We start from the raw sequence: 26,701 nt of genomic DNA, 5'->3' as shown, positions 1-26,701 counted from the left end.
CTTGGGGTATCAAACACATCAAAAATGTTGCAATTCAAGGTCAAAGAAGAGCTACATGAAGATATAAGGACATATTGTTTAGACAAGTGATCATGATGTTATGTAGATAGGTTTGTTTTCTTTGACCGTACTATAAAGAGAGGTTTGGGTTCATTAGTTTAATCTAGTGTCTTTAGGTTAGTTACCTAGTAGTGATGCATACTAGACTTGGCTAGTCCTAATAGACCAGAGGAAGACCCAAGACATCAAGGAAGAAAAGTCATCGAAGACGGGACAAAGTTGATTGAATTGCACAAATTCTTTGTCGCATTACACTCACCGGATGATTTGATGTGAACACAAGAAGGTTTATTGGAAGTTTCAATGTGCACTAGAAGGTTACACCGAAACAAGTTTTCAGAGAGATGAAGTGAAGAATTCCAAGCGCCAACATTCATCAGATGATCCTCTGTTCTCACTGGAAGATGAAAAGTACACTCATCGGTTGTTCCAATGCGCACACCAGAGGATTCACTGGAAGGATTGTGCAGAGAAGTTGCTTGGCTTGGAGTTGGTGATGAATATTGAAAACCATCGGATGATCCGATGATGTGGAAATGTACTCTAATGACTAGTTTCTGTTTCACTCACTAGATGTTTCGGTGCTAAGGAAAATGTGCTCACCGGATTATCCTGTGTTCACATATTTCTAGGACCGAGAGCAACAACTGTTTTGTGAGTTGGGGCTATAAATATACCCCCGCACTCAGCCATTTGAGGATGCTTGAGCTCAGGAGTATACATATATATTTGAGAGCAGTTAAGCCACCAAAGTTGAGCACGTTGAAGACCAAAGCAATTAGCACAAAATTAAAGACTTGATTGGTGCTAGTTTAGGCTTAGCATGCATCTAACTAAATAATTAGCCTATGGTTGGATCAAGTGAGTGATCCAACTTGTTAATTAGCCTATGGTTGGATCAAGTGAGTGATCCAACTTGTTATTCTTAGTACTTGCCAGGACCTAAATGGCTTACCAGCAATCTTGTCTTATGAGACCATCTGAGAAGGTTGTGGAGCGATCGCAAACTTTGTAAGTGGGAGGAGTGACCCGAGCCAGAGTGGCGAAGCTCGACCATGTGAAGACGGTGGTGAGCATCTAGGAGAGAGCTAGTAGGAGACCCATTTGCGAGTAGAGAGCTCTAACGGTTATCCACGGAGTTATGACCAGGTAGCTTGGCCCTTACGAGAGGCTCCAACATGAACTAGGGGTGAACGGCAATTCACCGATATCATAGGAAAAGTAGTCATATCGAGTGTTTGCATTCTCACTACCTTTATATTCTCCACTTATGTCTTGCACTTATTATTCCGTGTTTACGTTTTCTAGAATTGCCATGTGTAGTTGTTAAGTTTGGTTTCTATGTTGTAAAACTTTGTTTAGATAGAGTAGAAACGCTAGATAAATCTAGAGTACATTTAGATTAAAACTAAAATAGATGTATCTTTTGGTTTTGAGCATCAATTTTGAGTGATCCTAATTTACCTCTTTTAGGCATCACCCATCCTTACGCTCGCTAAGCCGGCTCTGAAGCACACACTTGCGCTAGCAATATTGCGCAGGCATTTAACAAAACAGGTCCTTATCCAGCTGGTTATCCTTACTTGGACAATCTGGACCCTATTATGCACTCCTTATAATCTCAGGTTATTGCCGCCTTGGTTTTGTTGAAACACCACAAGTCACAGACCCAAAGTCTGGAGGCATCATACCGGGCCTTAACTTCTTGTGCTCTTTGATGTTTGGTGCACGGAACAACTGAACATGATGAACAGAACAATCGAATGTGTAAACTGGACAAGAAACCATTTGATAACACATCTTGCTTCGGCCGTGAAATGAAAATTTAAAATAACGAGTCACAATCACATCATTCATCTTTCATGAGTCGAAATAATTATATCAATTGCTGTGCATATTTGTAGAACAATTGCTGTGCATATTTCTTTGTACTGATACTCAAAATTAGTTCATTGCCCGTATATGTGTAACTCAACAAAAAAATATACTGCAAGATTTAAACATCATTTGATTGCATTCATCACCTCCGCTGTTAAACAGTCTAAAATGCAAATGTACAACATGCGTCTGTTGTCAAAAGTGTTATTTCTCCTTTCCATTGCTAATCGAATGCCTTGAGAACATCTCCACGGGGAGAATTGAGTAGTGCGAAAATTGGTGCGATTGTGATGTGCTACCCACAAAAGGAGGGGGGGGGGGGGGGCAAGGAATCTTCTGAAGAGCTTGTGCCATCAGCTTGTGGCGTATGAAATTCTTTGCTGCTTCAGCTGTGGTGATAAATGGTAATTTCTTCCCGCAGCAGGTACATTGTAGAACTCTGCCAAGTACTCCAAAGCTTCATAATTCCCATCACAAACCTTCCACAGTGACGCCACTTCGCCAGGAGAAACCGTGCCCCACTCCTGGCAGTCACTCAGAAAGTCCAGCAACTTGGAGTAATAAGAATCGTAGTTGAGAAGCAAGAACGGGACCGGGAGCGCCGAACCAATCCTCTCCAGTTGAATCAGCGCCAATATCTCAAACAACTCGTCCAACGTCCCTATCCCTCCCGGTAATGCAACCACGACAGTTCGGTCCGTAGGGTTGCTCCGCACTACAGCATCCACCAGTCCATGCTTCCTTGCCGAGAAGAACCTAAAATTCAGTTTAACACGGAGTGATTTGCATTTGTACAAGATGGCACCCACTAGAGCTCAATCTTATGTTTGCATCGTCAGGATTCAGCTACCTGCAGGTGAGATAGGTCTCCGGGGGCAGGTAAGGATGGAAGCTTGAGGTTGTCCATTCGCCTGCCTCCTTGGCAATCTTGAAGCCGCCGACAGGCTTGTCTGCCCCAAGAGCGCCTTGGATGGCGGCATCCATGAGCCCGGGACCGGCTCCGGTCCATGTGGTGCAGTCCAGCAGCCGAGCTATCTGTTGTAATGCAAAGACAGGCTCAGCACAAGTTGTTCCAGAGTTTTTTTTTCCATGTAAACGCACAAGGCTATATTGTGCCATAACAATTGCCCTGATCTGCAGCTAGTTCTAATCCAATTCGATACCATGTTTTGTCTCTATATAGATTTGTTGACAGTGCGCTGGTGAAAGAAAAGAATGCGAGGAATGCATATCAGTTCAAGGCTGGGTTGGTGAAGCTTGCATACTACTTGCCTCTCTTGCGAGCTCGGCGGTGCGGTGGTAGTGCGGGTGGGTGGGCGGCACCCTGGAGGAGCCGAGGTAGACGGCACCCCTGCCGAGGCGGCGGACGAGGTCGAAGCACCGCGCCATCTCCTCCCTCACCTGCACAGCCAACCAAATCAACTCAAACGATGGTCACGAACGAGCTGGGATTGGAGACGGCTGGGGAGGGAAGGTGGTAAGTGGTGGACCTCGCGGGGGCTGCTCCTCCCGGCCTCCCAGGCCGACCCGCCGACCGCCTCCGCCTCCGCCTCGAGCTCCCCCAGCTGCCGCTGCTGGTCGCGAGAAGCGGAAGCGGCGACGCGGGGACGGGCTTCCCCGCGGTAGACGAGGCGCGAGGCCGGCCGGGGCGGACGCAGGCACCAACGAAGAGGGGGAGCGCGAAAGCGTCCGTCCCTGAATCCGAGCGGGGAACGCAGCTGCGATGCGACTCCGGCCCTTACCGAGCTCGCCGCCGCCGCTTCCATGGATGGGCTCCTGTTTTGACAATCCTAAATGCCTCGAGGAAGCAGCGTCAGGGTTCGGACAAAAAGCATCCGGTCCGTGCGTCTTGCTCGCTTTGTTCCCCGCACCAGAGAGCCGGCACTTTTTTTTAACACCACGCTCACACTACCACAGGCAGATCATGGTCAAAATTGTCATATAAAAACAGTATACCACCCAGGTAAAATGTCTTAGTTATTGCAAATGGACTTTATAAAATCGTCAAAGAACATACGTCAAAAGTCTTAAAAATTTGTCTCAAGATCAATTGGTTTTATCTACTATGGGATGGTTTACATGAATTTATGGGTTGCTCTTCTGAATTCAGTTGAAAAATGAAGATAGAACAGGTACATAGGGAGTACAGGTGTTCATAAAGTTGAGGGGTTTAAAATTCCTTTTTGGTTTGTTCGTAAAAATTGTAAGTTACAGTTTGACAATGAAAATAAGGTTGTACCTAGGTAAAAATTTCTTTCTGCGAATGAGCACAGAGCTCGATTGGCAAAGCTGCAGGAAGCAGCCGAGCCCACCCGGGTTCAATCCTCGAGTGCCGCACGCCTCCGTCTGGCCTCCAAATAAGGCCCCAGATAAGAGGAGGGCAATTTTAAAAAAGGCATATTTCTGATATTTATCTTTGGTTTGTAATATGTTGTTTAACTCCTGGGTATGGTGCAATGTTAAGAGAACAATGGTTTCATGTGCTTGTTTGTGGCTAGGATGGTGCGCTGGGCTAGGCATATCTATGTTTTCTTGCACATCTGTTACTGGAGGCACAAGGCACGGAAGCTGTGTCTGACGATAGTGCAGGAGAGGTGGCTGGAGCAGCGGAGAGACGGATCAGAAGAAGGAACCAAGGAGAAGGAACATAAGCTGACATGGAATCTATGTTTGATAATTGTAACCTTTGTAAATGTTTGGTTACGCAGACGATAGAAGTAGCAGTGTTGGGTGCCCACAGCTCTGGAGAATTGCTTGGATATTTCATTTTCTTGTAACCGTTCAAAATACTTTGGTTCGTCTGGCTTCATTAGAAGTCAGGGCCTGATTAAAAAAAAGCCTTTTTACCCAAAAAAAACTTCAAAATTTAGGGGAAATATATGGACTTGACATAACCACTCTGAATAAGATGGGGTTAATCCCCTTCTATCCAGACAAACCATGGAAGTTGAACGGTTGCTGAAGCCTGAGCATCCACATGTCGACATAAAGAAATAGCAAAAAAGACCCCCAAAAAAATGGTGCATTGTACCGTGTCCAAGATGGTACCACAAACAATGTTGCTGATGTAGTATTACATGAAAATTTGCCTTGACAATATATTATTATTGATATGGCAAGGCATTCTTATTTTTTGTTCTAATTCATAAATATTAGTACTAGTCAATTCAGCTTGAATCCCCCAACTCTTTGATGAACTGATCCTTTAGCAAGCCATTTGATCCCGCCATCCTTCGCGTCATCAAATCAAATTCTCCACCACTTCTGCAGATCAGAACGAAGTACAAACACACTCAGAGACACTCGTCAAATTACGAAAAATTTGATAAATTATGGACAATGTAGCTATCAGTATGTTTGACTAAATTTCATGACATACGGATCAAAAACAAGGCCCCCAGCTTCCTGAAGAATCACAGCTCCAGCAGCAACATCCCTAGAGGAGAAAAGTTAGCAATTTTAGACGACCATGTAGCTGATATTTTTCGTGAAATTACTGTCAATAATTTGGTTAATCGTACCAGGGTCCACCAAATCCAATTTCGTAACACAAATCAAGCCTACCACAAGCAACTCCACACATGTTTAATGCCAAGGAGCCACACATCCGTATAGATCTAATCTGAAAAGATGAATACTCTGTTAAGAACGTTGAAGTGTTAACTTTATTTACGTTTGATGCCCCTAATGTTACTTTACAGGGTTTACCTTGTATAGTAGCTTGTTGATTCTGTTGGTTGTATCATCCACAGTGGACTTATCTCTCTTGGTTCCAGCCTGCTCAATCGGTAATGTTATCAGTTAAGTATTTCCAGTAAGTTCTTGTAAGTAAAAATTTCTGGATGTAATTCCCCATGATATTTAAATACACAACTCTCATTTCCAGTATAGTTAGCTCAGAAGGTGCATTATATGCAGCTACAAAGAAGTATTTGCCAGTCAAACAAAAAACATGTTACAATTATCAATGAATCATGCCCAATGATGTAGATGGAACATACAAGAAACAATTTCCTCCAATGGGACATGTGTCTTATTCATGTATGCGCATGGCCCATTGGACCCCAATTCAAATTTATGGAATGACATTGGACCTGGACAATTTCAAGAAACCCAATGCAGCCCATGGCTATAGTTGTTGGGATCTGCTTCAGTAGTCCCCTCTATGGAAAATGTTTACAAATCTCAAAGGATAGGGTAAAGTTGTAAATGCAACACATCCGTTAATCGAGTACCCAAAATTATGAAACAATATCCCAAACGGAAAAAAATCTAGGGTAACTTCCCTCCCAAAAAAATGTCCTGATATTGACTGTATCAACAAGTTTAGATGGATTGCAACCCTTGTCTCATTTTATCTTTTACGCAACCATAAACTAGTTTATCCCAGCAACTGTTCAATCAAATATTTATATCAAGGGCACAACTATAATTCCCAGATTAAACTTCATCAAGGGTCTACATTTGATTGAAAGAGAAATTACTTGAATGGACACAATAGCACATGACAATAAACTTTCTTGGGCACATCAACGCATGATGATGCTGCAATGATAGTGTGGAAGTTAAAAGGTTTAACCCATTCTAATCCATCCAAACAACAGTTGTTCCAATGCAAGCATGATGCGCTGGCAATTTTTATGGTTCAGGTCTAAGTGTCAAACTGAAAAAGGAAAATCCGAAAAAGTCTGATCAGTGGATCTGATAAGAGGATGTAAGAACCGGCAAAGTGTTCCCTCGATCATAATAATCTTTTAAATCACAACAAGATTAATCCTCAACTTTGATCTGTTTTAATATCCGTACGTTTTCCATGGTGGGAGACTGAAGCACAAGCCATAGCTATTTAGATGACAGTTACCACGGATTTGGAATGTAATGATTTTTTTGCAGCTACATTTTTCAGATGAAAACTCAAGAGGAGCTAGCAGCAATAGAGTTTCTGCATGTATTTATCATCAACTAAGAAAACAAATTTGAAGCCAAAATATGATGTTATCTCCGGTTCAATGTCTAAAGTGCATGGTACAAGTTAATTCTTGATGGTGCCACGTACCTCTGTTACCAGGAGAGCCTTCACCAACTCGTTCTGTGATGATGCTGCACAAGAAAGACATGCATATTGAAATTAGCACGGGCAATTGGAAAAGAAAAAAGGTGTGTTACAATCAACATGCTGCTTAATTGATTGTAACCAAATTAAGGTATACCTTTGATAGGAGAGCCATTGAGGAAAGCACCTTTTCCACGAACAGCCGTGAAAAGCTGATTGGAACAAGCAACATGAGCTTAGACTCAAAATCTTTTTTGTAAATTCAATGCATACAATATATCAGTTTTTTAGAATTGGGGTCTACACAATAATAGAGGCAATGATTCTACATATACTTTCATGAATGTGATGCTCCACAGATAATATAGAGCCGTGTTATTTAATACCTCATTCATAATGGGATTGTACACGACTCCGATCGTGGGAATTTTCCCAATGGTGAGGCCAATGGAGACGCACACGAAAGGGAAGCTGCAATGCAAAAGGCAAGCACAATCTCGGAGGGGGAAGATGCACAATGAAAGAACCTAGTATAGGGATGAAACATGAGCTTTACCCATGGACGAAATTTGTGGTTCCATCGAGGGGGTCGACGATCCAGGTGGGTTCGTCGGTGAGATCGGCGGTGGCGCCGAGCGCCGCAGACGTCTCCTCCCCGATGAACTTGTGGTCCGGGAAGTACTCCCGGAGGTGGTTGAAGATGAGGTCCTCGCAGGACTTGTCCGTCTCCGTCACCAAATCCACCTGCCACCGACGAACAATGCGAGCCACCATAGATTACCAAATCGGCAAATCTCAATCTCCAATCGAAGGGAACCAATGGCATCAACATGCCACGAGATGGGTGAGGAGAAGGCGAGGAAGGAGATACCTGGCCCTTGTGCTCCACATTCTTGGTCTGGTAAAATCCCTTGCGAATGATCTGCTCAGGAAATCAATAATTCATGAGGAGTCGGCTCGAGAACATGGAAAAGAAAGAATCCATGCCCATGAGTAGTGCGGGGGAGGGGGGGCGTGCGTAGGAGGGGAACCTCGCCGGCGTTCTTGGCGGCGTCCACCGCGACGGCGAGGAACTGCTCCTCCGCCATGTCCTCGTCCCGATCTCTCGCCCCCGAGAGTAGAGAGGAGAGGAGATTTTGGGTCGCTCGCTACAGCTAGCAATTCTGGCCGCTCGTGAACGAGGCTTAAAAACGGAACGCATCCCGTGTATTAGTTGGGCCGTGACATGACCCATATTCCCCTCAACTTCTATATTCCTCTCAAAAAAGATATATATTTTTAGGTTACCTGATTGATAATTATCCCGATGCAAATACAAGCTTAGATCAGCGATTTCAATTTCATTTAACAGTTTTTTTCATTCACTGGCGAGAAGATAGAAATTCACAATTTTTTGTCGAAATTTTGATCATTTTTCGTTTTCTGCTCGGTAGGTTTTACATATTAGTGAAAGAAAATTTCAGAATTAAAAATTTCATTCCTCTCCAAAATTCATAAAATTTTAGCAAAATTTTAATCCCTATCTTAGATTACATTACATGGATGCTCACACTGGTAGACTATGAATATCGCATATGGGTTGTGTGGATGCTTAGTGCGAAAGACAAGTCAAGGCCGTTTACAACTTATCAACAATTAATTTGTTGGAAATTAGGTGATTTACATATGCTGTAATCTAAAATATAAAATAAAAGCAACATTAGCCATCAACCGCCTAGGAGAAATGTTAGCATTGGTGTTGTCTATCTCCTTCACTGTCACATCTTCAACTTGTCATTGCCAAGGCCTCCTCCATATCCAATGGTTCACCGTTGTCAAATATATCATCCATTGCTAACCTTGATTCACCACTTTCGATAACATCATCACGCCACCGCTAAACCGCCAGTAGGGTTCAAGGGTTGGTGAACCTAAATGACAACATTGTGAAATCCATCTCTAACCCTCACAACGAGCTCCGCTAGAGGTGAGATGACGCTACACAAATCACTAATCTGATGCAAATTCAGAGGAGAGAAATTTAAATGTTATCCTAAAATTTTAGTTGGATGTCGTTTAGCAAGCCACTTAACAAAATTGACTAATGGGATAGCTCTTGGTCATTAATTTCGCAAAGTTTTTCATAACCTTATCTCGCCAAAACCATACTGTTTCCTTAAAATTTAATTTACCATCATGACCCCAAATCATCCTCGTTAGATTTCTATGCCAACAAAGTTAAGAACACATAACCCACAAAAAAGAAAGAAAGTGAAGAACACATGGTTGTTGAAGTTAATGTGGGACAATAAACGCCGAAGATGACAATGTGGGCCAGTTGTGTTTTGAATATTGCATTATATGTTGCTTGGGAAACTTTTGAAGTTTATGAAAAAAAATTCCTTACTGCAAATTCCATAAGAATTTTGGAGAAACTCTGGCGCGATATTAGACCTTGATGTCTTGCAAGAATAATATATTCCTGCTCAAAAATCCCGAAATTTTCTTATGGAGTAAACCAACACCAATTCAAAACATTCTATTTCGGTAGAATTGCACTAGAACTTTTAGTTTATCATATTCCTCTGTTTACTGGGACCCTTTCATTATGAGAAGTACTGAATCAATGGGTTTATGAATATGGTTGCAATGATACATGGATCAAGAAATTGGATATATGAAAACAATGACGCCTCAGACTCCATTCGCAGAAACACCTTCTCCTTTCTCTCTCTATATAAGAACTGAGTCATAGCTCATTTGGTAAGTTGCCAGATGAACAAGGAACCCACCTACGTTTGAGCTACCCTCAACGCAAGTGCTCATCTACGTCCGAGTTGAGCTCAAGTTAGACTTAGGTTAAGTACATATATGTGTTTAGTGATACTATATGTTCTAAAAAACAGAATAGTATATTACCACCATTAGTTAGAGATCCATACCATCCACCGAAGCACAGGCCCTACCCTATCTCACTCATTTTGCCCGCCTATCGTATCCGTCCGTCAAGCAACAGCTTCTGCCTCTGACAACTTAATGCATGCCACGTATTGAAGGTATCAAACCTCCTATTCCCTTTTAACGTGTATATAAACACGTAGGCATATACGGTGTATAGATAGTGTGTGTCTCTTTGTGCCTAAAAAAAGAACCGTCTTCTCTCTTCACCGGGATATTTTATGCTTGCACGGTATATTCTCGCGAATGTTCCCTCAAAGCAGGAATCCCATCACCGGGACAAAAGGATAAGCAAAAGGCAAAGCACCTCCTACACAATTCCACAGCACATTCCCTATCCATAGAGCTCTCGTTCTCGCTAGCATTCCGTTCCCATGATGCTAGCAACAGCAGAAAGACACATCGTTTGGACGGATCATATATTCTAATGAAAAAGAGAGCAAAGATGGATAGAACCACATCATTACAATGGGCTTCCAATGAAGCTTCTATCTACTTGCTCCATGGATATGCTAGATGCGTCGCACACATGCGCCACCAAGTGCCACTGAAAGAACTATCTCTTGTGCAAGAAGATTGACAAATCAATCAGAACATGTATGGATACTTCTCCACTGAACCACCGAGTTCGGGTACGAGAAGCGCCCGGGTATCATGGCTGTCACACCAGTCAGCTGCTCTGGTATTCTGATGCGCTCAAGTACTCCCCGTTCTCCTCAAAGTATTCAACCAAGCGCTTCAAGAATGCGTCGTTGCTCACAGTCTCCACATCGCACACCAGGCAGCACTGCCTCCTGGCTCGTGTCACGGCAACATTCATCCGCCTGTGATCACTCAAGAACCCTACCTGAAAGAACCAAAGGCATAGCGTTTACCAGGCAGTGGCTATACAAAAGTTATTGTGAAGTCAGATCACTTTTTTTTTAATGACAAGTAGATTTTGCTCATTCTAATGACAAGAACTAAAAACGGTAGTCACAGAAACAAAATATTTACAGATTATGCTAGCCATGCATATAGTCCTTACACTGTTTATTCAACAACAACAACAAAGCCTTTTAGTCCCAAGCAAGTTGGGGTAGACTAGAGATGAAACCCAACTAGAGCCACCAACACTATTTATTCAACATTTTTAACAGTTCAGGTGTACCAAAGTCCTATTTTGTTGGATCAACTGTGAAACATACTAACATCAAATATGCATCAATGTCTAATATTCATGTATATTTGCATCTGAAGGTCAAAATAGGAAACCTTTCACCTAAGTGGATCTTGGGAGGGAGCTTACCTCTTTCTTTGAGTTAGACCGGACCATTGAAATGATGATGGCTTCTTTCTCCCGGCCTTGAAACCCATCAACTGTTGATATCTCTAAATCTTTCAATTTAGCATCTTTGTTTCTCATCATCTTCAGGCAGGTTACCTATGATATTAAACCATTGAATAATTCAGTCCCTCAGAACCTGGTGAAGTCCTCAAGAAGACAACCATAAATTCATAACATGTAGATGAATTATAAGCTGAAAGTTACAAGAAAAACGTTTCAACGTAAAAGGACTACTGGCAATTAACCATGTAAAATCTCCCAACCACCAAATATGGTGTAAAATGCAAAAAAAAAGTAATTATATATACTAAAGACAGGCATCCCGCATCAAACATTAAGAGAGCGAGAACAAAAGACATGAAGCAACAAAGGCTTGTAGAATGGCCCCAAAAGGAACTAGATTGTGACAATCTGACATAAGAGTATAAAGCATGGTTATTCTGCAGAAGATTAAATGTGTACTGCAGGCATGACTGGTAAAATTATTTGACAATGATTGATGACACTGAGAATGTCTAAGGGACCAAAACCTGTGCAGCATAAGGCGTAATTATTCCAATATCAGATGCATGAACACCACTCTCAACAAGCAGCTTGGCATGAGAAATGGATACTGCTGCCTCACCCTCGTTCATGGTGCTCTCCTCTTCGTCTTTTACTTCATCCATATCACACCTAAAAGTATTTGAAAAATGCTAAAAGAATTATGTAAAAGGCATCCAGAGAGTCATCTCTTAGAAATAACAAGCATCATTTTTCGATCAACCAAACGATGGCCCCATATTTGAAACGTTGAACTTCTGACTAATTATTTTCTTCAAATATGAAGTATCTTTCTGCAGAGAAAACAGTAATGCTGTTCTTTTGTAAAGGTGTACTCAATACTATTTGCAAGGCAGATACAACAAACAGGCTCCATGCATGAATAATTCGACAAATATGACAATATGAGTGCTTGAACAAGCCAGAAGCATCGAATAATACTTACCCTGTAGTGTCAATGAGTATAATAGTTGGTTCTGTTGAATTAGATCTTTTCACTTCTTCGAGATCATAAAGCATATGCCCAGCAACACTAGAATGCGCTTTGATCTGACAAGAAGAAACAAGGGAACAATAATGTGAGGAAAATGGCCATCTAAAGAATAAGAATCAAAACCAGGTTACCTAACTGATAGCACAATAACATAAGGGGAAAAGAGCACCTTATTATTGTAAAGTTCTTTAGACGACCAATTCATAATGAGCTCGTGCATTCTGTACTGGATAGTGAGCATGAATGTGATTTCCTCTCCATAAGCTTCAGTAAGGCGTTCAAAGAGTGTCTTTCCCATCCCTTTCTTTTCAGCCTCAACACTTTGAATTGTTGGAGGAAGTTGAAGATGGTCTCCAGCAAGAATACACCTTGGACCCTGGATGCCCAGAAAATAGATCAAGAAGCTTCATAAATCACAACATAAAAGCTGGATAGCTACTGTGTAGATTATTATAACTACAGCATTGTGCATGCTCACTCAAACCAAATATAAATGCAATCACTTATAGGGTGTTTGATTTGAGGGATCACTCCATCCTAGATGGGATAGTCCATCATGGGATCATCACATGGATTTTGGTGAGACGATCCCATACCTCATATTCACACTAACCATGTGCTTACGAGGAATGAGGTGGTGATGGATCAACCCATGCCAATCCTCAAATCAAACAAGTGTGTTAGGTTCGGACTTTGGAGTTAGGATTGGATGAACCATCACGACTCCATTCCTCAAACCAAACCGGCTAGTTATTGAGAAGCCCACAACTAAACAACCATCAGTAGCAGGATCCTTTAAGTGAATTGTATGCTAAATATGAGTTCATATATGTCCCAGCATTTATCTAGTGGGCCATATCGATTACAGATCTTATCATAAATTCGATTTGTGCTTGAGTCTTATACTTACCTTCAGTAAGGCAATCCAACAAGCCACCTCAAGTGCCTGAGCGGCTTCGTCAATAACAACCAAATCAAATGTAATGCCATCAAGCTTTTTCGAAGATGCACCAGTCAAAGTCGCAAGCACAACATCTGTGTTTTTTAGTACATCAGTGATTGCAAGGAGTTGTCTTTTTCTCTCCTCTTTGGCAAGGGTTTTGAGCTCTTTCCTGATTTCCCTTTTTGTGTTCCTATCTTTAGCTTTCAGCAATTTGCTATTAAGCACCTAAAAGAAGAGAGAGAACATATCAAGAAAAAACTAACTGCAGCGAATAAAATAACTGAAGTTACAAGAGCCATTAGTATTATCTTCATAGGACAGCCTTGTCAGTATTTGGTTCCTTTACTGGTTGTCGGTAGTATGTCAAAATAATGTACTCCCTGCATTCTTTTTATTTGATGTTTTTGTTTTTTTTACAGTCTCCGATATGCACCTTTGACCATATTTTTATAAATACATCACTAAAATTTATAGGGTTTTTTTGGTAACAAATCAAATTATGTAGTTTAAAAATATCAAAAATTTGATAATTTTAAGCATATTGATGTTCAAAGTATTGAATGCTTGACAACACAAATTCTAAAGCATCAAATAAAAAAGAGCGGAGGGGTTAGTAAGTAAATAAGAGGTGAATAATTTGGAAGTGAATGATTAGTTGTTTACCTTCATTTCCTTGCGAATGTCTCCTGCCAGGCTACTATTATCGGCTCGCAATACCTGGTCCCAAAAGTCATATGAATCCATAATGGTATCACAATAACATAGCTGCAAACCATAATTTTTAAAAGAAGTCTCCCCAATTCATAGCATTTTCAGAGAGATAATTTGCTCAAATAAACTGCGTATGACTGTATGTAGTCATATGGTCGATAACAAAAATATAAGACAGTATAAAACCAACTCCTTTCTTAATGTTAGGTAAAAGGAAGCATAGTCTCCAATGCATAAGCAGATATGAAAAATGATCTAACCAAATGGGAACATACAACATTCATGCATTTGGATAAAGACTATAGTTAAAAAAGAGCCAAATCATCGCTTATGAAATAAATAAGCAAAGTAGGCTTCATGCATCTAGAAAGTATTGTCCACCAGTATATAAGCAAGTTGATAAACCACTTGAAATAGGGTTATACCTGTGCATCAAGAGCGCTATCTAACACTTGGGGTAGTAAACGAGCAGGATGGCCTAACCTCACTAATTTTGTCCTGCAAAAGTTCAACAGCACCATCTCACATGGAGGAAATTGATGAAAAACAAGGACTTATATTGTGCCAGTTGTAGGATATATGAGATTATTAAGTTACCATATTCCATCTTTTCTAAAATGGGTACAATATAATGATATATGATTGTCATTTTTTGCCAAAAGAAATCATAGAACTAAAAGTTTAAGTAAAATACATCTTTCATAATCTTATTTTTAGCAAACCTGTATCGTGCAAGTCGCTCAACAATATTATCAACGGCGATATTGGAAGCAGCGCAAGCAAGAATCTTTGATCCACGCTTGACCTCCTGTAATATTATCTCAATAATAGTTGTTGTCTTCCCAGTTCCAGGAGGTCCATGAAGCAAGAAAACATCCCTCGATCCAAGTGCCTTTGAGATAGCATCTTTCTACAAAAGAAATGTACACTGTCTGTTTATGATATGATCCAAAAGCATTCTATAGAACTATTGAATTTATGCCATATAATTTAATTATTATGTTTCGCTAGATGTCTAGATATACATACATAAAAGATCAAAACAAAACATTCTTTTTGCAGATTTTTCTGATCTTTTTAAACAATAATAACTTTCTAATACAAGTCTCTAGTATGGACCTTTGTCAAACATCATTTCAAAATTGACCCAAGATACCAATGCCAAAGAAATGCCATCCTTTCTGGCATTGCAGCATGTAATTAATGCCAAACATCCCGGTGAATTGTAACGCAATTCGACTCCCTTTACCGAAATAATTACAATGTCACAAAAATCCTCTCTTTGCAGATTAACAAATCAAACCATTAATTCATATAGGATTCACTTCATGTAATGTAATTAACTGCTTAAAAGGAACAATGGAACAAAACAATTACTGAAATTCTATGGTGAAGCAATCTGTTAAATAATATAGTAAATTTTACTGTTCTGGCATAAATCTCTAAGTCTCATTTGCATATATCAATTCTTTAACTCATCTAATCGTGTGGATCAAAACACAAATGGAAAGTAATGCTGTAGAAGCAACAAACAAGAACTAAATACAATCAACAAAGGAAAAGTTTCAAACGGCAACCTGTGAATCATCCAAATTCTTATTGAATGGACTGAATTTCATAGCATCCTTGGAGCGCATGGGTGCCTTCTCTCCAAATAAAACAGGAACAAGGTTTGCACAAGGTCCTGTTTGGACGGCTTTGCTAAGTTGAATTAGTGCATCCTTCATCCTGCGATAAGTGACCTAGAATAGGGATTATCAATTTGATATCTGGGAACCTGTAAAATATGGACTATGCCAGGATAAAATCCACAGCGAAATAGGTAGTATTCAAACTGCAGGCCAATGTAGGCATTACAAACAAAGAGGTGGTAGGTCAATTGTTGGACTGATGTGCAATTCTAAGCTGAAAAGCTGTGAACAACAGAAAGCATGGAATGATGCAAAAGATGGCAGTACCTCATTCGCAAGCTTCTCAAGACGCAGAGGGCTATTTAAACCATCTTCAGGAATATCATCAAAAGCAACGGTGATAGAAGAATCCTGTTGGTTCAAAAACAAGATTACTATTGTTACTCCAACACGTAGAGCAAAATTTAAATGGTCGGCGGCCTTAGATGATAGGAAGGCACCTTTAAGCGATAAACTACACCTTGCCCGAGAGAAGCAGCTCCAGCATCTGCTTTATTTGGCTTCAGGGCAACTACATCATGCGTTCCGAACTAGAGTAGAAAGAAAAAAGAATAGCAAACATTATCAGTTATAGTAAACATGATTTCTATCTCAACATCCGGTAAATTTACAAAGCACATGCAAGACTTTCCTGTGTCACACTGTCATATATAGAATTGACTGAAATTACATGTGACCACTCACAAAAGAAACAAGGTGCCAAGTTCAACAAGGCATGTAATGTGATTCTTAACATGCTCGCACAAAGCATTTAGTATCCAAGAAACCCATTTTCTGGCGATACATCATTCCTCATCCACAATTAACACTGCACTAACTCAAAAGGCACAAGATTTGCAACCGTCTAAGCCCCCCAATGCCAGATACAACAGCAAGTGATACAGAGCACAGAGATCATTTGCATCACACTCCGAATTCCTAGCCAAAATGACATGCTAGCAAGCAACCAAAAACAGAAGTGGGACGGGAAACGAGGGCAACCTCACCTTGTGCGCCGGGAGCACATCGCCTCTGTTGGGCTGGAACTCCAGGAGCGTCTTCCCCATCAGTCCCGTCTACTCTACGCACCAACCAGCACAAGCAAATCGATGCCCATGACAAGATTAGCACCGCAGCCAAGCCAATGATAAGGAATAGCACAAGCAGAAGCAGCAACAGACAGAACCGAACAGCGAACACCAACCTGGGCATCGGTGCACTTGAGGTTGGCGATGACGCAGCCCCTCCTCTCCAGGCTCTTGGCGCTCGTCTCCGACTCCGCTGATATCTCCGCCGCCTGCGCACGCACACATCCACCCACCGAGGGGCTCTCAGCATCCGTTTCCATTCCATTCCCAACCGAGTCAGCCACAAACGAGGAAAAATCCAAAGAGAAAAACCTTCTCGAGATCGATGAGCGGGGCCATGGAGGAGACGAACTCCTGCAGAGACACCATCCTCCCCGCCGCACCCTTGCCGGCGCTCCGTCCGCCGCCGCCGCCGCCGCCTCTTCCCTCCATGGCAACCGGAACTGCAAAGCGCTGCTGGCTGCTCCCTCCCAAGTCCCAACCGCCGCGTAATCCTCTATCGCCTCCGGCCCTCCGCTCCGCCGAGAGGTCAGCCACGTGGGCCGTTATCTAGGCCCACTTCACCTTGGGGCCCACTAGGCGGTCATGTGGGCTGTTCCGGCCCATCGGCAAGTCTCGAGCGCTCGGCCCACGTGAGCTGTCGTGGAGGGTTCCTTTCCTGGCGAGAGGTTTCCTTTCCTCCGCGCCGCCACAGCCCTAAACCCTACCTCCACCTGCGCCTCCGCGTTCCTACCCGTCTCATCTGTTCAGCTCCGCGACCCGCGAAACCATAGAATCTGGTGTGAGGCATGGCGGACGGCGAGGCCTCGGCGTCGGGTCTGGCGGAGAAGCTCGCAGGGCTCTCCGCGGGCGGCGGCGACGACCACCAGCAGCCGCCGCCGGCTGGGGGCGACGAGCCGCAGCTCTCGAAGAAGTGCGCCTCCCTGTTTTTGCCTCTTGCGTCCTTGGATTTTCTTAGTTTTTTTAATCTGATTTTTGGTTGATTGCCGCGTGCTTGATGGGTGCAGCGCGAGGAAGAGGGAGGAGAAGAAGAAGAAGCTCGAGGAGGAGCGCCGGCTCAAGGAGGAAGATAAGAAGAACAAGGTAACCTTTGAAATTTTGCCCCTCTCGTTGTCCTATTACAATTCTTGTTATTCAATTATTCAGCGAGTCCTAGACTGGTTTAGCTAATACATGTCATAGCTTCCAAGTTCCAACAAATATTCATGTATTCCAGTAGCTGTGTGGATGACTGCGATGCTCCAGCTGGAAGTTCAGTGTTTGCTGTCTTGACGGCAAAACAGTAAATAGATGTGTGCCTTTTGTTGTTGTAGGCGGCGGAGGCTGCCGCCAGTGGAGCGCACCAGAAGGCATCTGCTGCCGATGATGATGACATGGATCCAACTGTATGTTTCATTGTGCTGTTCCTGTGTTTGTTTACTGAATTACATTCCTGGCTTTTATTGGGAAGACTCAGATGAATGTGTTTCCTGCTGCAGCAATATTATGAGAACAGGCTCAAGACGCTTGATTCGCTTAAGGGCACTGGCGTAAACCCATATCCACACAAGTTCGGGGTTGGCATCTCTTTAACCGAATACATTGATAAATATAAGAGCTTAAGTGATGGGGAGAAGCTTGTTGATGTGACAGAGTGTTTAGCTGGTAATTTTCAACCCCCCACCCCAGCATTGTGTTGTTAACTTGGAGTTGCATATATGCCTCATTTGTCAATTTATGTTTGAAAGGGAGGATTATGAACAAGAGGACATCGTCATCTAAGCTAATCTTTTATGATCTTTATGGTGGTGGCATGAAGGTTCAAGTGATGGCTGATGCCAGGTAAAAATTTCAAGTTAGATATGGTATTCAGTTGTCTTTCTTCACTATGCAACTAGCCGTTTACAGCACGATCTGGTTATCAATAAGTGCCTGGGGTTTATCCTTCTCATGATATCACTAAAATCTCATCCATATGCTGCACTATTTTTTTTTTTTTTTGCACTAACATCCATATGCTGCACTATGTCTTTGGTTTAATGCCATAACAAATAAGTTCTATTTGTTTAGCTGGGTGAATGTCATGAAATTGTACGCTTAATAGAAAAAAGTTTCCTGGTGGTAGAATGCACGCTTGAACTTTACACATAGATGCTAGGTCAAGCATTATAGGTTAGAACGAGCCAGAATTTTAAACCAAGGCCGTTCAAGGTGCATAATGCATTTGTATGAGCAGTAGTGGTACATCAGCTTACTCGGCCGCTTATATATAGTTTGTGTTCGGACTATGCCCTGAAAACCACTAATCACATGCTGCTTACCTAGTTTTTAACTTTTTATTATTTGGCTAGCATACAGGTGGTTTTTTTCTTGTTGTTTGATGCTCATGTCACATATGTTTAGCATATTTGGAACCCATTATATACATAAATATGTCTATTTTGTACAATAGTTAAGCCAGATATGAGGTTGAATATCTCATTAGTACCGAAGGCTATTTGGGTTCCACATGCTGTTATTTAGAACATCGGATCAAACAAAAGTTCAATTTATTTTTTATTTCAACTAAACTGTGTGGCAAACTTTGGTTATCTTGTGGACAGTACATAGTTAATACTTTTGTTCACAGATAACTATTGTTTCCACTATAGATACTTCTCATCATAGAAAATGCCTCTATTGTTTGTTAAATTGGACTGTCTTGTTGACCTTTTTATCCATTATAGGACCTCAGAGTTGGAAGAAACTGAGTTCTGTAGGTACCATTCTGGTGTGAAGCGAGGTGATATTGTCGGTATATGTGGTTATCCAGGTTTGTAACCTTGCTTCATATTTCAAATTCTTAGCTCTGAAACAAGCATTTCAATACAACTTTTATGAACTCTATTAATTGATATTCCTATTTGTTCATAGCCTATTAAAATATAAGTAGGTACTGATATCCAAGCCGTACTGTTTGAAGACACATAAAATTCAAGTAATATGTTTTGATGTTATCGATATTATTACCTCTTGAATTTGGTACAAGTAAAATGTTCTTTTATATAGCTTATATTCCTAATTAGCTGTACAATTCTAAAACAAATATCCCATTGGCGCACATTGTTAGCCCGAGTATTAACCAAATGATAGTATGATTGTTCATTGTACTGTTTTTGTTGTATTTGATAATTTGGTGCTCTCATTTTGTTGGACATCAGGGAAAAGCAATAAAGGGGAGCTTAGTGTATTCCCACGGAAATTTATTGTGCTCTCTCCATGTCTCCATATGATGCCTCGACAGGTGAGAATCACAACTTGGTTCAAAGAAGTATCTCAATCTCTGTATTCTTTTTTTAATGCATGAGAAGGAATTTATCCTGTATGGGATGAAGCATGTTTGAAAGCTTTTCTGTATCTTCTGAATGTGTTCCGGGTGCTGAGCCCAGCTTTGGCCTACTTCAGTTTCTTAAGAAGGTCCATTATATTATATTTGTCAGAATGTTTACAGTGTGAATGACTATTCACGTTAATATGCAGTATTTACATATTTCGTGTTTATCTTAACAGAAAGGAGGTGCAGGTAAGGGCCAAGGAAATGCAGTACCTGCACCGTGGACTCCGGGAATGGGTAGGAATATTGAAAATTATGTTTTGAGAGATCAGGTTTGTTATCTTTTTCCATTACGTCTTAAGCTGTTATGTTTCTCAATCTAAACACTGGTTACAGTATTCTATTTTCCAAGCAAGAAGTAGGGTTGTCTTTTTTTCTGATATGGTACGGTGGCAAATAATCATAATTTAAATATTGCTTTTTTTGTTCATTTAGTACTTCTTTATAGTTGTGACTTCACATCATTTGTTACAACTTTTTTCCACTCCATTTTTGCATAAAGCATGCTTTTGAGGGATAAAATGATTTCCATTAGTATCCTGAATATGTAGTGAACAGTTAGGCAGGCTTAAGATTATTAGTGGACACTGTAATTTAAACCGTGTAACGGCTTACCGGCGGTGGGTGTTGAACCTAGGTAGCTAGCTGCTACATAATGTACTGTCTTCTTTGGGTTCTTTTTGGAGCATCTAGCTGCTTCATGAATTCATGTGCGCTTCTTGTGATCACAGTTGGGCTGAAAATGTAGGTAAGTGGGGCATGCAATATCAGCACACCTTAAGAAATAGTAAGCCTGTTAGAAAAATATATTTACTTATTTAGGCCTTATTTGGATGGACCAGGGTGGTATGGGATCCCGGCCCAGTAGCCTTGCCCATATTGGACCATGCAAATAAACCTTACTGTGGAGACAAACAATACTTAGCATGCTGAGAGATCAGTCGTTTTGTCTAATTTTGCTATTTCTTACGACTTGTATGGGATGTCCGGTTTGAGGAATTGGATTGTGATGAGCCATCCGATTCCGAACTGGAACCTAACACACTTGTTTGGTTTAAAGAATTGAATGGATTGGTCGATCACCACCTCATTCCTCATGAGCACGTGGTTAGTATAGAAGTGAGGAATGGTGTCATCCCACAAAGATCTTGGGAAGGTCCATGATGGACCATCCAATCTAGGATGACTTGGTTCCTCAAAACACCTCTGTAGTTTCCAAAATTGGCTGCACTTCTGATCCAATTTGAACAGCGAAACCATTAAGTTGATGCGGATGGTTTTCGACTAGTCCTCATGTCGTACTTGGCGCCAAATGGATAATTCACTTTTTCTTTAGTGTATGTTCAAATGTTGATAGTAACTACGAATAGTGCTTTTTTTTTGTGGGGAAACTACAAATAGTGCTTTGATTATGAAGTGTTTGTTTTCTGGTGTCAGGAAACTCGGTATCGTCAACGGTATCTTGATCTTATGGTAAACCATGAAGTCAGGCATATATTCAAGACACGATCTAAAGTTGTCTCTTTTATCCGGAAGTTTCTTGATGACCGTGAATTTTTGGAGGTAAGCATGGAATTTATTTAGTTGCACTTCAGTGATCCTTTGATATCTGATCCTTTCACATGTTTCTAGGTGGAGACTCCAATGATGAACATGATTGCTGGTGGAGCAGCTGCAAGGCCTTTCGTCACACACCACAACGAATTAAACATGAGGCTTTATATGCGCGTTGCTCCTGAGTTATATCTGAAGGAATTGGTTGTTGGTGGTCTGGACCGTGTTTATGAAATTGGAAAACAATTTAGAAATGAAGGGATTGACTTAACACACAATCCTGAATTCACAACATGTGAATTTTATATGGCTTATGCAGATTACGATGATCTGATGGAGCTTACTGAAGCCATGTTATCTGGTAAGAAACAGTCTGTTCCTATCTGAATTAGTCATCTGAATCTATTACCTAATAGTACTGCAATAGTGTAGCTTTGCATCATTTAAATGAGAACCTATGGAGTGTTTCCCTTTTTGAGGTGTAACCTATTTCATTTTTATTTCATGGTCGTCAGGCATGGTTAAGGAGCTGACAGGTGGCTACAAGATAAAATATCATGCAAATGGAGTTATGAACCCCCCAATAGAGATTGATTTCACACCTCCCTTCAGGTAATAAACAAGATATTCAAAGCATTTGAATAACTTTTTTTTCCCTATATGTGCTTTTAGCTTCCCGTGTTCTTCAGTTGCAACAAAAACTTATACAAGTTCTCTTATCTTACCACAGAAGGATAGATATGATTCAAGAATTGGAGGCTATGGCCAATCTCAATATACCAAAAGATCTATCAAGTGAAGAAGCAAATAAGTACTTGATAGATGCATGCGCAAAGTATGATGTAAAATGTCCACCTCCCCAAACGACATCGCGGTTGCTTGATAAGGTTTTATTTTTTACTTCCTTGGAAACTGCAATCTGGTGCTGTATTTGATTTTGTTAGTTAAATTTTAGTGTTGGCAATATGTTTCATTACTTGAAGAAGCGTGCCCATCCAGTTGGTTGAATTTTTTGTTTGTTTCCAATTGAATCCCTTATTTCTTAACACTTAACATGATGAGTTGATAATGTTCCACCCTCCTTAAAACAAAAAACCCAAAATCTCAAGGATGTGAACCTAACCTGAATTCATTTGTTTATATGTCAAGGTCTTGGCTTTTGGGTTGTTCGTTTCTGTAGCAATGTCTTCTTTATAATTGTATTTTCTATGTTGATGTGCTCTGTTTGTCTTTGATAGTTAGTTGGCCATTTCTTGGAGGAGACATGTGTGAATCCAACTTTTATCATCAATCATCCAGAGATAATGAGTCCATTGGCAAAGTGGCATAGGTCCCGACCTGGATTGACTGAGAGGTTTGAGCTATTTGCTAACAAACATGAGGTATACACGGTTCTTCGTTGCACTTCCCTAGCTGACTTCAAGTTGTCTCACAGTTTGACCTTCAAATGCCTGTAGGTGTGCAATGCATACACAGAGTTAAATGATCCTGTTGTGCAGAGGCAACGGTTTGAGGAACAACTAAAGGTACACTTTGGACTTGGTGGATGCCTAAATAACCTTGCAGATTGTATCTTCCTTCCTGTTGGAACCAACCTACTTGCTATGTTTGTGATTTCTTAATCCATCATGTGTGCACCTAAGAATACCAGACCAAGAAATTTACACTGGAAGCATGGGATAAAGAATGGCGAAAAGAGGGGTTCAAAAGAGAACAAATCCTTCGACCATTGGAATAGAGCGATATACATTATCTGATACTTGCATTTGCCTACTTTCTAGTGTTACTTATTGGAAAGCTGTATAATCCTTAAGTTTATATCCTGCCAGGATCGTCAATCTGGTGATGATGAAGCTATGGCCTTGGACGAAACATTCTGTACTGCCCTTGAGTATGGCCTGCCACCGACAGGTGGTTGGGGCTTGGGGATTGATCGCCTCACTATGTTGCTAACAGATTCCCAGAACATCAAGGTACGAGCCTTTCCATCATTTGTCATATGAATGTCCAACTCTTTTGACTTTCTTGGCATTCACTAAAAATATGATCCTTTTGATATATTATCTTTTGATGCAAATTCAGGAAGTTCTTCTATTCCCGGCTATGAAACCACAAGACTAGTTGTCCACAGAGCTAAAATCCACAGAAGGGTATGTTATACGATTCTGTAACTCTGTTCTGTTTGCTGGATTAAGAACTGCAAAAAAATGGTTAGTAATGTGAGACAGAACTTTGAGAGGTGCATTACCGTTTGCATCATGGAATATCCCTGAAAAGTGAAAAATGACTAGTAACATCCTATATTCTATCGATACCTCTCAACTTGGCACCAAGCAAACAATGAGGATTGTGCCTGTCATCCTTTATCTCCCTACAGGGTTTAGGCATTTCGACATTATTTGAAACCTGACTCTCTACAATTTTAAGACTACCTGAACTTGCAGAGTGCGTTGTTCTATTTTTTTTAATTGGAAGCTTTGTTTGAGATGCTGTTATTTTATTATAATTTAAATTTTTATCGTTTGCCCCTTGCCGGTTCTGTTGTATAATTCGGACTTGCCCATTGTTGCTTTTACACTTGTTCTACTGCATCCATAAATTGCGGGTTACACTGACTCTTTTTATACTGCAGTTCAATCCAGCTTGGATGCTACGTGAGTGAAGGACATATCAAGTTTGAGGATCTGTAGGGAATTATACATCTTTTAGCCTGTGCTTGTGAGGGGTTTCCATTTTAATTTATTCTTGATAAACCATCGTGTTTACCTTGCCTGCCGGGTAAGTATTCTAACGCCACTGAAGAAAATTTGGTGTTACTTTAATTGTGGAGTTTAAGAAGCATGTGCGAAACACTCTGGGTCTGCAGAATTTTGAGTTCTAATTGTCGGCATGTTTTTTGCACATTGTCGGATTATCAACATTTTCCCAATGCGCTGCGCCAGCATCCATGTATCAATTAACTGCCTCGCTTGATGTTATCATTTCGTTGTTTAAGTAGTAGGATTAGCGCTTGAAGAAACGCATCTGGCTACTGGCTAGGCCTAGTTTGAAGGCATGAACTTCGCTGGGTTTCCAAAGGGGCCTTAGCGACCTCAAATCAAGTTCGAATGGCGTAGAGTATGTTGCCCTCGATAAGCGTGTGGATGTATTTAGTCTGCGGGAGATCCACGTCTCTAATCACATGCGTTAAGAGAATCACAGCAGCTCAGTTGCTATGTTGACATGTGATAAGGCAGTAAATCAGAGTTCCTGGTATGAACCTAGACATACGTAACAAATTGTTCTCGCTCTCAAGGTATGTGTCAAGGCAGTAAATTTGGATGACAAAATATGGCTTTTTCAAGGTACTTCTAACCTCAATCCACCAACACAATTTCTTGTCCACGTGTGCTGCATAAGAAAATGCTCAAGGTATGTGACAACTGCATATCGTGCTGCTTAAAACCTATCGTCTCTGGTCAAAATAACAATGCATGGGGTGTCTAATGTATGAGTTGGGTTAAGTTAATAAAAAGTACCGTGCCACTTGTACCAACTGAAAGATTCCATGAGATACAATGTACCTTATATGCTTCTCACGACCCCTCTCTCTTCGTGCATCTAGAGGGGCGTGATCAAATCAACAATACAATCGTTGGGATTTCCTATGACTATATGATATATATTTTGTCACCATTGGTATATGAAGTAGTGGCAAAGAGATATTTTGCTACTGTCGATATCTGGTAGGGTATTCATGACAAAGTAAATAATTTGTGACTAAGTATTGATGAAAAGTTTTAAATTTGTGATCGTTTATTTGAAAAAAAAAATCTTCGTAAATAGTGTTAGCAATTTCGAAACATGTTTTCATCACTATGTCAAACAACCAAAGGTTAAACTCTTGTGGAAGTGAGCGTAAATAAAGCTGATTATTTTGTTACTATGGGGGCAACCAAATAAATATAGCTACTTTGCATCTAGCTAGTGGCGTAACAAAGCGAGAAGTCACTTGCCGGTGAAAACTTGTGGTGCAAGCTCTTTGACCGGCCATTCGGCATAGAAAAGGCCTTCCATCTACTCGATCGATCCCAACAAATCATTGTACCCTCCACTAAAAAAACATTGTACCCTACAAACAAATGCGATCCCTTTTCACACTTTGGATGCAAGCAGTAGTGCGCATGCACGTCCTTTGTTTGTTGTCGCTGGAAGACCTACGCTACGAAGTTCTCATCAGCATAGCATTCCATAGCATCTGGCTTTCTATCGCGAAGCATGATGACTAGCCAAAGTACTAGACGGTTCTTGGCGCTACGCTCCGCACTGATCAAGTGATCAAGTAGCTCGCGTCTCATTCCAACAAGCCTGTGTGTACTGATTAAAGGTTACTCACACCAGATGCAAAGGTGGTTTAGCCTAATGCATCTGGCCACGCCATCATATTACTGTAGAACGCTACAAAGCTGACGGGATATAATAGATAATAACGAAAACCCGATTGTGGTAGAGATATCACGTGCGGTACTCATAAATGTGTCTCCTGATTACTCAGGAAACCTGTCTGTGATAACACTACATCACACATGATCACAATCGGTTATCAAAATGAATTGTCTGTGATGATATATCACAGCCTATGGTTGATATAAAAAAAACTATGTGTCATATACGGTATTGGTCCTACCTATTGTTGACCGATACTGATGATGTTATGGTCCAGCCTCGAAGAGGAGAAAGCTGTAATAGATAGTATTGCAAAATAGTAGTAGTGTAGCTAGTAGTAGAAGCATTTTGCTTCCCGTGCGCCGATCTTATTTAAATATATAGCATATCAGACATATGAAGATTGTAAAAAAAAAATAGAGTTATAAAGATCTCGCAAAAGATACGTGAGAAAATTTTGTTTGTGATGACAGATATCATAGACGTGTTTTGTGTTTCTAGGGTGAGTTTTGAGATATGCAGACAGTTGACTTTAGGAGCTGATGCAATATGTTTCGACCCAAACAACCCAAATCCCCCTAAACCCTTGAATAGATAGCCGACCAAGATGCACAGGCTCTATCGCCACTCTCTCTTCCACATAACAACATATCAAGCTTGACCTCGA

The 26,701-nt window shown here is 41.0% G+C and overlaps 4 protein-coding genes across 7 annotated transcripts; 1 reads left to right on the top strand and 3 right to left on the bottom strand.

Annotated features, from left to right (window-relative positions):
• Positions 1-2,262: 2,262 nt before the first annotated feature.
• On the bottom strand, positions 2,263-3,788 carry LOC133912832 (uncharacterized). 2 transcript variants are annotated; one of them, XM_062355759.1, is made up of 3 exons: positions 3,429-3,788; positions 2,789-3,339; positions 2,263-2,694 (listed from the first exon to the last, which is right to left on the bottom strand). In XM_062355759.1, the coding sequence occupies exons 2-3, from the start codon at positions 3,055-3,057 to the stop codon at positions 2,292-2,294; spliced, it is 672 nt and encodes a 223-aa protein (XP_062211743.1). In that variant the 5' UTR covers positions 3,058-3,339; positions 3,429-3,788; the 3' UTR covers positions 2,263-2,291. The 2 variants fall into 2 exon arrangements, with proteins under 2 accessions (XP_062211743.1, XP_062211744.1); XM_062355760.1 differs by lacking the exon at positions 2,263-2,694 and having other exon boundaries at positions 3,074-3,339; positions 3,429-3,786.
• Positions 3,789-4,942: 1,154 nt separating this feature from the next.
• On the bottom strand, positions 4,943-8,184 carry LOC133912831 (inositol monophosphatase 3). The gene is made up of 10 exons (XM_062355758.1): positions 8,023-8,184; positions 7,863-7,913; positions 7,548-7,735; positions 7,378-7,462; positions 7,149-7,203; positions 6,995-7,038; positions 5,647-5,715; positions 5,460-5,560; positions 5,318-5,374; positions 4,943-5,202 (listed from the first exon to the last, which is right to left on the bottom strand). Exons 1-10 carry the CDS (start codon positions 8,077-8,079, stop codon positions 5,106-5,108), a joined length of 804 nt encoding a protein of 267 aa, XP_062211742.1. The 5' UTR covers positions 8,080-8,184; the 3' UTR covers positions 4,943-5,105.
• Positions 8,185-10,216: 2,032 nt separating this feature from the next.
• Positions 10,217-17,189, bottom strand: LOC133912829 (uncharacterized). 2 transcript variants are annotated; one of them, XM_062355754.1, is made up of 15 exons: positions 17,016-17,189; positions 16,820-16,912; positions 16,623-16,691; positions 16,077-16,166; positions 15,904-15,987; positions 15,523-15,687; positions 14,668-14,855; positions 14,371-14,443; positions 13,898-13,951; positions 13,202-13,459; positions 12,461-12,667; positions 12,244-12,347; positions 11,786-11,930; positions 11,217-11,351; positions 10,217-10,775 (listed from the first exon to the last, which is right to left on the bottom strand). In XM_062355754.1, exons 1-15 carry the CDS (start codon positions 17,133-17,135, stop codon positions 10,599-10,601), a joined length of 1,962 nt encoding a protein of 653 aa, XP_062211738.1. In that variant the 5' UTR covers positions 17,136-17,189; the 3' UTR covers positions 10,217-10,598. The 2 variants fall into 2 exon arrangements, with proteins under 2 accessions (XP_062211738.1, XP_062211739.1); XM_062355755.1 differs by having other exon boundaries at positions 16,623-16,696; positions 17,016-17,055.
• Positions 17,190-17,373: 184 nt separating this feature from the next.
• On the top strand, positions 17,374-24,510 carry LOC133912830 (lysine--tRNA ligase). 2 transcript variants are annotated; one of them, XM_062355757.1, is made up of 17 exons: positions 17,374-17,616; positions 17,711-17,786; positions 18,017-18,088; positions 18,182-18,347; positions 18,431-18,524; positions 19,409-19,494; positions 19,883-19,965; positions 20,232-20,327; positions 21,493-21,618; positions 21,688-21,970; positions 22,125-22,221; positions 22,340-22,496; positions 22,848-22,991; positions 23,067-23,135; positions 23,439-23,582; positions 23,692-23,759; positions 24,252-24,510. In XM_062355757.1, the coding sequence occupies exons 1-16, from the start codon at positions 17,492-17,494 to the stop codon at positions 23,728-23,730; spliced, it is 1,857 nt and encodes a 618-aa protein (XP_062211741.1). In that variant the 5' UTR covers positions 17,374-17,491; the 3' UTR covers positions 23,731-23,759; positions 24,252-24,510. The 2 variants fall into 2 exon arrangements, with proteins under 2 accessions (XP_062211741.1, XP_062211740.1); XM_062355756.1 differs by having other exon boundaries at positions 24,242-24,510.
• The last annotated feature ends 2,191 nt before the right edge of the window (positions 24,511-26,701 follow it).

The sequence above is a fragment of the Phragmites australis genome, chromosome 3, assembly GCF_958298935.1.
Source record: "Phragmites australis chromosome 3, lpPhrAust1.1, whole genome shotgun sequence".
Classification (NCBI taxonomy): Eukaryota; Viridiplantae; Streptophyta; class Magnoliopsida; order Poales; family Poaceae; genus Phragmites; species Phragmites australis.
This window is presented reverse-complemented; position numbering and strand designations above follow the sequence as displayed.